Genomic DNA, 10183 nt, shown 5'->3' with positions numbered 1-10183 from the left:
CCCCTCCCCCTCCCTCTAGGCCACTGTTGGAATATTGCAAGCAATTCTGGTCTCCTTCCTATCGAAAAGATGTCGTGAAACTTGAAGGGTTCAGAAAAGATTTGCGGGGATGTTGCCGGGGTTGGAGGATTGAGGCTATAGGGAGAGGCTGAACAGGCTGGGGCTGTTTTCCCTGGAGTGTCGGAGGCTGAGGGGTGATCTTTTCGAGATTTATAAAATTATGAGGGGCATGGATAGGGTAAGTAGGCAGAGTCCAGAACTAGAGGGCATAGGTTTAGGGTGACGGGGAAAGATATAAAAGAGACCTAAGGGGCAATGTTTTCACGCAGAGGTTGGTATGGGTATGGAATGAGCTGCCAGAGGATGTGGTGGAGGCTGTTACAGTTGCAACATTTAAAAGGCATTTGGATGGGTATATGAATAGGAAGGATTGGAGGGATATGGGCTGGGTTCTGGCAGGTGGGACTAGATGGGGTTGGGATATCTGGGTTGATATGGATGGGTTGGACCGAAGGGTCTGTTCCATGCTGTACATCTCTATGACTCTATGACCTGGAAGAAACCCGCACAGACACAGGGAGAATACGCAAACTCCACACAGTCAGTTGCCCGAGGCTGAAACTGAACCCAGGTCCCTGGTGCTGTGAGGCAGCAGTGCTAACCACTGAGCCACTGTGCCTCCTATAAGTCATTACAAACTCAATGAGAATCAGACCTCAATCAGATTTTTCCTCATTTTTCTACACTTAAAATAACCCAAAGTTAGAAAAGTACAGTACAGAGTTTAGAGAAAAAAATTACTGGGCAATATTATTGAATATTCTGAAGGGAATTGATAGGATAGACACTGAGAGATCATTTCCTTGGTCAGGGCATGTAATTTTGGGAGCATGTTTTCATGATAAGGGGCCAAACACTTAGGACTGAAGTGAAGAGAAATTACTTCATTCAAAGGGTTGTGAATCCTTGGAATCTATCACTGAATATATTTAAATATGGAATAGACAGAATTTTAGTCTCTTGGGTATCAGGGACAAGTGGAGTGGATAGGGATATAGAGTTAAAGATCAAGATAATCTATGATCATATTGACCAGAGCTCATGACTTGGCAAGCATGGTACAACACAGAAAGAGCTCATTCAGTCCATAGTGCCTGTACTGTCTCCTTGAAAGAACTATCTAATACATCGCACTGCCTCATTCTTTTAGGTTAAGGGATAGTTCAGTAAAATGCAGTGACAGACACTTAAAGGGATATTTCAACAGGATATTTCATGATCCATGGTTAATTGAAAGGGTTATTTATTATTTATACACAATTTGAATATTGCTGAAAAAACACCTTTTTTGCAGTGTACTGTGATTGGGAGACCATAGCCATAGGGAGTGTACCAGTTAATGAGGATTGACAGTTCCAGGTTTTGTTTAAATTTTAATTGGATTGGTCAGGGCATTGCCTCGAGAAATCAGCCAACGAATGGCTGTCATACATTGTGTTCACTTGAAACAGGTGTATGACATGCAAGTATGCTTTCTGTCAGCAGAAAACAGGGATCTGTGTATTAATATTTAGAGCTTCCAGGATATACGTGTGTCACACTGTAAGCCCAATTGGCAGCCTGAAATTGGTTTTCAACTTGATTGTAATTATTCACAGACCCAGGATTATCCAACTGCAGAATTACATCTAATGTTAGTCATAGCTACAAATTTAGCAAGGATGTGCCAGTTGGGTATAGTCAGTACCTTGCTTGATGCAAACTGTTCTAACCAATTAGAGTCAACCTGCCTCATTTAAAATCATCATTAATTGATGCATTCTCCATGGCGATATCTCCACCAATCAGTCCATTTGCCAACCAATCAGCACTCTCTCTTCATGCAGTATGAATGTCCATTTTCCTCTTGAAGGGATATTCTGGAAAATGTCCTGAAGAGTACAAGCCAAAAGGCCTCAACAAGATCAGCTGTACAAAAAGCATGTTACCGGGCAAAGTTTAGGAGATTGGACTAAATATAAAATACAGCAAAGATTGATAAAAAGATTTAATGAGGAAGGACAGTCTAACATGAGAAAAAAGCTAACCAGAAATATCAAAACAGGCATTAAAAATGCTTCAGATATTTAAAAAGTAAAAGAGTTAATAAAGTGAAGTTTGGACCTATACAAAGTGAATAGCGACTAAATAAGGAAAATTAAGGAGATGACAAATTAATGAATCAGGTAGCTTAGATTGGTTTTCACGACAGAACCTATAAGGAATCTTCCAAGCATAGCTGTAAATCAGGAACTAGAAGGGAAAGAGAACCTCAGGAGTGATACAATCACCAGGGAAGTGGGACTGAGCAAACTGTTGGAGTTACATTCTGAGCAAGTCCTCAGTCTGATTCACTTCATTCCTAGGGTCTTAAAGGAAGGGGCTAGTGAGATAGTTAATGCAATGAGATTATTTTTGTAAAATTCCCTCTTTTTCTGGAATGACCACCTTAGAACGTAGAAAAAGAGCAGTACAGCACAGGAACAGGCCCTTCAGCTCACCACGTCCGTGCTTACCACGATGCCATTCTAAACTGTATCCCTGTATTCCCTGCCTGTTCATATGTCTGGTCTAAATGCCTGTTAAGCATTGCTATCATGTCTGATTTGACGTCCAGGCTGCACTTGTCCAAGGCGTCCCAACAAAAGTTGTAAATGGGAATCGGGGAAGGGCGAAAGCTTTCAACTGATTGGAGTCATACCTGGTATCAAAGGAAGATAGTAATGTTTGTCCGAGGTGAGCCATCTCAGCACATCACTGCAGGAGTTGCTCAGGGTAGTGAGGGAAATTTGGGGAATTGTAGTGGAGCTATGCTAGTGGATGTAGCTGTACATCGAGTGCAAGACTGATAAGGTGACGCTTTCAGAGAGATTTGTTCTATCTTGTTTCTCTTGAAAGGAAGTGTTGTGAACCTGGCGCTGAGCGGTCTGCTCTGTGCACAGCAGTTCAGCTAGCTTTGGTTTTTATTCAAGTAGACAAAAGAAGCAAGAGTGGATGGAGTCAGACTCGCACAGACCCAGGGCTTCCAGGTTTTGCTTTCAGTTGGTGAAGCTAGGATTGTGAAAGAAGGCACAGCCCTCTCTCTCTGCTGCTGCAAAAGCTTACGTTCTTTCCTTACTGCTGGCTTCATGTTTTCGACTTCTCCTTTCAATTTGCCTTTGCCAAGCGTTTCTATGTAAGGCCTTCGACAAAGTTCTGCATGGCAGACTGGTTAGTAAGGTTAGATCACGTGCAATCCGGGCGGGGGGGGGAGGGATCTAGCGCCAATTGGAGCACAAAATTGGCTTGAAGGTAGGCGACAGGAAATAGTGGTGGACGACCGGACGCCTGTGACCAAAGGTGTGCCACAAGGATCGGTACTGGGTCCACTGCTTTTCGTCATTTATAGAAATGATTTGGATTGAAATTAGGAGGTATGGTCAGTAAGTTTACAGATGATACCAAAATTGGTGTGGTGGGACAGTGAAGAAGGTTTCTTCAGAGGGGTATGGATAAGTTAAATAGACAAATTCTTTTCTCTGGGGTGGGGGAGTCCAAAACTAGAGGGTATAGATTTAAGATGAGAGGGGAAAGATTTAAAAGGGACCCGCGGGGCAACATTTTCATACAGAGGATGATGCATATATGGAATGAGCTGCCAGAGGAAGTGGTAGAAGCAGATATAGTTACAACATTTGGACAGGTATATGGTTAGGAAAGGTTTAGAAGGATATGGGCCAAATTCAGGCAAATGGGACTAGTTCAGTTTAGGAAACCTGGTCAGCATGGACAAGTTATAGAGTCATAGAGTCATACCTTTCAATATGATGCTGCCTGATTCCCCACTTCAGGGCAAGGTGTGGAGGCTGGGGTTCAGCTCACTCTGTTGTTTAAATGACCAGACTGTAGTTCAGAATGAAGCTAAGAGGGTGGATTCAGTCATTGTTCTGACTGTGGTAGCTCTGCCTCCTCACCATACCAAATTCTTGTGGAGTGGTGACCCTCAAATCATTCATAACCATTCATCTCTCTGTAATGGAGAGAGAGATCATGAATCATAGAAATCATACAATCCCTACAATGTGGAAGCAGACCATCGGCCCATCGAGTCCACACCGACCCTCTGAAGAATATCCCCCCAGGCCCACCCCTCTACCCTAGCTCTGTAACCCTGCATTTCCAATGGCTAATCCACCAAGCCTTTGGACACCCTGGGTAATTTAACATGGTCAATCCACCTAATCTGCACATCCTTGGATTGTGGGAGGAAACTGGAGCACCTAGAGAAAACTTACGCAGACACAAGGAGAATGTGCAAACCCCACACAGTCATTTGCCCGAGTTGGGAATTGAACCTGGGACCCTGGTGCTACCATGCAACTCCTGATAATAGAACCTTTAAACATAATGTAACAAATAATCTGTGATCCTTTTAGTTTACCTTATTCTCCTGACTCAAAATAACAACAAATTTCCAATTTATATAACAATCAAAGTCAAGGCATTTCACATGAGGGTTGTGATGCAAACTTCAATACCAAGCCATCTCAGGCAATATTAAGACATGTGACAAAAGTTTTGATTGAGGGAGGGGGCTCTGGTGGTGTAGGGTTGAACATCTGACAGTCGAGAGGCAGAGAGGTATAGGGAGCAAATTCAAGATCTCTGGGTCCACACAGGTACAGGCACAGCTGTCAAAGGTGGAGCTAAAATAGGCCAGCGTGGGATGAGTATAGATATCACTGAGGACTCGCTGGAGGAGTTTGCAGGGATAGGGAATGGGAAAGTTGTGGAGGCATTGGCAAACAAGGATGGGGATGTTTATAAGATTGAGGTATTGCCCGGACTGCTGTTCTCACATGTTCTGTATTTGTCTGGTAGGTGTGTCAGAAAGCCGGTGAGATCTCCTTAATGAAGCAGCAGATGAAAGATTCCCAAGCTGACATGGCCCAGAAACTGAATGAGATGGTGGCTCTAAGGACACAGCTGAAAGAGGCAACATCAGCGTTGAGGGCCAAAGAGGAGCAGGTCCTCGTTCTGAAGGACTCTGTCAACGCCAAGGGCATTGAGCTGGAAGTGTGCGAGAATGAGCTGCAGAGAAAAACCAGTGAGGCTCAGCTCCTGCGGGAAAAGCTAGGCCAGAACGAAGCAGAGATTTGCGGATTAAAGCAGGCGCTGGCCTCCAGGGCTAACCAGAGCTGGGACAGCCAGGAAGCAGTGGAGGAGCCCAGGGAGGAGGTGGCCTGTGAGAGCGACGAGGCGAAAATGCAGCGGCAGAACGAGGATGCGGTCAAAGCGCTGAAGAAGCAGATCGAGAGGCTGCAGGGAGAGCTGAGGCTGGAGAGACAGCAGCATGAGCAGCAGGTGGCGCAGTTCGAGGAGGAGAGGCAGACGTGGCAGGATGAGAAGGAGAAAGTCATCAAATACCAGAAGCAGCTGCAGCTGAACTATGTGGAAATGTACCAGAAGAACCAGGCGCTGGAAAGCAAACTGGGCGAGATAAGCACAAAGGCTGGTTCACCCACCGCCGACGAAATCAAGCAATGGACACCATCGAGACTCGAACGGATTGAATCCACTGAAATATAATTTGTGATGCTGACTGTACTTTATGTTGATATACAAAGTGGGACTATTGCCATGTTCTGTCTCAACCTATTTGTCTGTTTAATTCACAGGCATCCGGTAGCTTGTTTCCGTTTTAATGCAACGTTGAGGTTGAACACCAGAAATTTAGCCTTCCTTTTCTTTGAAATTGGTTGTGGATTAAGTCAAATGCTGTTCTCCCTCCCCCAACACCTACCCAACCATCCTTTGCAGTAAAACCTCATTATGGTTCAGTTTCTGTTCCACATTGTCTGCTGACATGGATTAGAGGGGTCAGGCTACCTCTGGACCACTCCATCTTGGTTTGTACCAGTGTTCCTGGTGGCATATACCAGTGCAGTCATTTCCCTGCTTGGCACTCTGCCAGTGTTGAGGTCGGAATCTCACATTCTGTCACAATAAAACAAAAGAATGTGGATAGCAGAAAGCTGACAAGCTGCTCCTTGGGCAGATAGCGTTCAATCCATCTGGCAGTGAATCACTCCTGCCCCTGCTGGTCTTCCCCTTTCGTTCAGTCCTCCAGCAGCTCATCACACTTTCACATCCACTTACTGTGCAGTCGTTTAATAATCAGTTCATTCTCTAACATCTTCTAACCCTGGTAAAAGAACCATGAAACTTTAACTCAGTTTTCCTCCTGCTCAGATGTTGCAGCTTGCACTTCTGAACTTTTCTAAACTGTTTCTGTTTTTATGTGATGAATTTCAGTCAGGTCTTCCAGTGACTTGTAGACCAGAAACATTGTTGAGGCCCTAAAGTGGTCAATTAATAGACACTGACAGGCACACTTCACTTGCTGCTGGTATTTTACCAACAATGCAAGGAGACCCATGCCATGTTACCAGGCCGCTGGGTAAACCTGTTCCTGTGAGCTTATGGTTGATGGGGGTGGGGTAGGGGAGTCCCTCAAGTACCAGCAGTGCCCTCATCTTTTGTCCCCACTCCCCGGCCTCTCAATTGTGGCTCACCATCCCCCTTAGGCCTACCTGACAGGTCTGGGCAAAACTGTCTTTGTCTTGCTTCCATGGGGGACTTGCTGCAGTCCCAGCTCTGGCCACCACTGCTGGTGGCGCTGCTTTGACTGGAGAACTGCTGGGAATCTGCTATGTCCATAGCTGTTGGGACAGCCTCCAAGATGGGATGGTGGAGGCTACATCTTGAAATCAGTGATGTTTATAACTAAGCCATTCCTTCTTGGCCCCCTAGAGATGTGCTCACTCCACACCACCCCCACCTAGGTCCCAACTGGGAGGGGAGGGGTGGGTGCAAAGCCATCAGCTCCATGGAGACTTGCAGCCAACGACAGAGGGCCTCACACTCAGCTCGTATCACGGAATGTCTCACTTCTGGATGGTCTCACTTTCTATTGTCATGTCTGACCACGGCAGACCAATGAAGTTAGAGATCAGCTATGATCGAATTGAATTGTGAAATGGGCCCAAAGTGCCAATTAGCTGACTCCAGTGCTCCCTGAGCACAGTGGCTGGGGCATGCATCCTGGGCCCACGTGCAGCCAGTCAGGAAATGAAGAGGCAGCTTGAGATGACATGGATCTTCTACCTGTAGCACTTTCTGTGTGAATGACCCCTTGCACACTGCAGCGGGGAAGTGCAGCAACTACCTGTACAATGCATTCCATTTCTGTGAAGGTGACACAGTGTGTCATAGAACCAGATACAGCACATTGCTCCACAGTGAGGTGGCACATCCATCAGTTTCCTATCTTGTGAATGCTGCCATGGAGACTTTAGATTTCAGTCAATGAAAGCTGTTCAATTAATCCTGGAGCTCACGCCTTCATTTAGAACGTCAAGACAAATTTCAGATCGAAGCATCAAGCTACAGTGTACTTTGCAAATACTACCATGTTGTGCATTAACAATCTCTGAGGCTTTAACCATTCAGTTTCCTGTGTCCTGTTTAGTTCTTCTGTATGTTTCCTATGAAAAGTTGCTTACTAAAGATCTTCATCCTGATTTTGACACTTCAATCCTAATTTCTGCCTTTCAATACATCTCACCAAACCTTTACCTTCCAGAAACAAATCTAATTATCTCCTCAGCCCTATGGCCATCTGCTTCAATGGCCTTCACTGGGAGGTTTCTCACCAAGTCTGTTCCCCCTCTGAGTAGAAAGGAACAAAGTTCCTGCTGTCATTCCTTCCTTCTAAGTTCTCCCTCTACCATGATGAAGAATTTCGCTGGATCAGTTTTGTTCACAACTCTTGCTATGTTGAAAGGTCAATACCAAATTTCATATCAGAGTTAAAAAGTCCAAACCATTTTTCCAAATACAAAAGCCTTAATTTTTTTTCCAAAATGTAAAAATGTGCATGCAAGTCTTATAAAAAAAGGATCAGCTTTAGTCCCAATGTCCTGCCTTTTCTTCATATCCTTTTTTAAAAATTTTGCCGTCTCTAAATATACACAGAAAAACATAGAAATTAATTCTTACTCCAGTTATATCTTACTCTATATTACATGAGAGATAAAAGTGTTTGAGTAAAGTCTGGAGATAACAGCATATCTGATAATCTGTCAGACAGGAAAACAATATCACCTGTGCCTCAAACACATAACCAGCAGGTTTACGTGGCTTTGTAGAATGATATTAGAATTGTGAAACTTAACCCAGGCTGTTCTAAATTGAGTGGAGCCCTAAACTTTAGTAGTTTTCTCTCATCTCTTCAATTTCCCCTCTCAGAATTCTTCGTGGTAAAAGAGAATTGATCAGAATCACCCAACCTTTTAATGGAGAATTAATCTGGGAAATGTATAGCATGGGAAGAGGCCATTCAGCCTATCGCACCTATGCTGACGTTAAAGACAGGGAAGGAGTTAAGAAGCAAAGAATTGTGGTTCAATGATATGCATTCAATTTGTATTACGGTACCAGCAAGAACAAAAAAATGAAACCCTATCATTTAAAAATTGTGCATCACTACATCAGCCTTCAGAGAATCACTGGCTAATCACTGTTATTGTATTATCCACTTGAACAATGAATTTTCCATTAATTTGTTCATTTGTAAATATTGAGTCGAGCTTGTGTAGTTTCGTGTAACTACGTGTGCCTGTGCTGTGTTTAAAGGTAAACATTATCCATTCTAAAGTTACATGAATTCTAAGGATTTCCTGTACAACTAGACAATGCAAATTCTCAGTTGCTGCACATCTTTCTCCCAGCACTGTGTAACAGTTAATTTAATGCATCACCAGGTAACAGTGATCCTTACCTGGTAGAACTTAATAAGGTCATTGAAGAAACTGTTGGATTTATAAGACATAAAGTACAATTTGTAGGTGTGTGACTAAACATTTAAAGCTGTACAACGTCACCAATCACTCTTGTTTTTGCTTTACCTAATTCCCTCCTAAAGCAATGGGTAAGATGCTATGAATAGGGAATGCTACAAGATCAAGAATGGTTGTGAAGGTTGTGTGCACGTTGGCGGGTGCTTGAATGTAGTGGTGGGCTTTGCATTATATCTGATACACTGTGACTTGTTTTAAAATTGCGATTTTCCTATTTGTTGTCATGCCAGTGGGTCACAGAACAGGTACAGAGCCTGAAATTCTAAACAGACCTATTTTGCGCATCGAAGTGGGGAGAGCCAGAATCTGTCCCACACTGTGGGACTGGGGTAACTTGAACACTCAGGACTGGGGCCCATGTATCTTTAATGGTGTTCTGTTCGATGTCCAATGCAATCCATCTTCAACATATGCGGAATGTACCTATGAGACCTCACTGGAACACTTGCAGGAAGTTAGACCCAGGGTTTATGGTGAATGTTTGCTGGTGAGTTTACACACATAATGTGAACTATAAAAAGAGGTAGGCCAAACAAACCAGTGAACCTGCTCTATTATAGAATCCCTACAGTGTGGAATCAGGTCTTCAGCCCAACAAGTCCACACTGACCCTCCGAAGAGTAACCCACCCAGACCCATTCCCTTACCCTATTAACCGTCATTTCCCCTGACTAATGCATCTAACCTATACATCCCTGAACACATGGGCAATTTAGCATGGCCAGTTCACCTGACCTGCACATCTTTTGATTTGTGGGAGGAAACCGGAGCACCCGGAGGAAACCCACGCAGACTCAGGGAGAATGTGCAAACTCCACACAGTCGGCTGAGGCTGGAATCAAACCCGGGTCCCTGGTGCTGTGAGGCAGCAGTGCTAACCACTGAGCCACCCATGATTCAGTAAAATCATAACCAAACATTTACATTGACCCCACTCTTCCCCTTGACCCATATCTCTTGATTCCCTTAATGGTCACAAATCTGTCAATTTTAGTCAAGAATCTGCTCATTGATTGAGCATCTACAGCTCTTAGGTCTGAGAATTCCAAACACTCATCATCCTCTCAATGAAGAAATTTCTCCTCATCCTCATTTTAAACGGCTCCATTTTTATCCTGAAGCATGAGCCCTCGTTCCTAACTTTGTGACCAAGCAAAGCAGCCTCTCAACAATTTCCTGACTCATTCACAGGATGTGTGCATGGCTGGTTAGGCCAGCATTACTGCCCATTCCTAATTATCCAG

At 44.1% G+C, this 10183-nt stretch overlaps 1 protein-coding gene across 5 annotated transcripts in view; it reads left to right on the top strand.

The window, feature by feature from the left end:
- The window catches only part of LOC122555900 (leucine zipper putative tumor suppressor 3-like), a 194928-nt gene extending 185360 nt beyond the window's left edge, over positions 1–9568 (top strand). For all 5 annotated transcript variants that reach the window (XM_043702440.1, XM_043702521.1, XM_043702360.1 and 2 more), the window contains one exon: positions 4900–9568. In XM_043702440.1, coding sequence (XP_043558375.1) covers positions 4900–5607 — 708 coding nt within the window. In that variant the 3' untranslated portion in view covers positions 5608–9568. The remainder of the gene's footprint in view (positions 1–4899) is intronic.
- The last annotated feature ends 615 nt before the right edge of the window (positions 9569–10183 follow it).

The sequence above is a fragment of the Chiloscyllium plagiosum genome, chromosome 1 (genome assembly GCF_004010195.1).
Source record: "Chiloscyllium plagiosum isolate BGI_BamShark_2017 chromosome 1, ASM401019v2, whole genome shotgun sequence".
Taxonomy (NCBI): domain Eukaryota; kingdom Metazoa; phylum Chordata; class Chondrichthyes; order Orectolobiformes; family Hemiscylliidae; genus Chiloscyllium; species Chiloscyllium plagiosum.
This window is presented reverse-complemented; position numbering and strand designations above follow the sequence as displayed.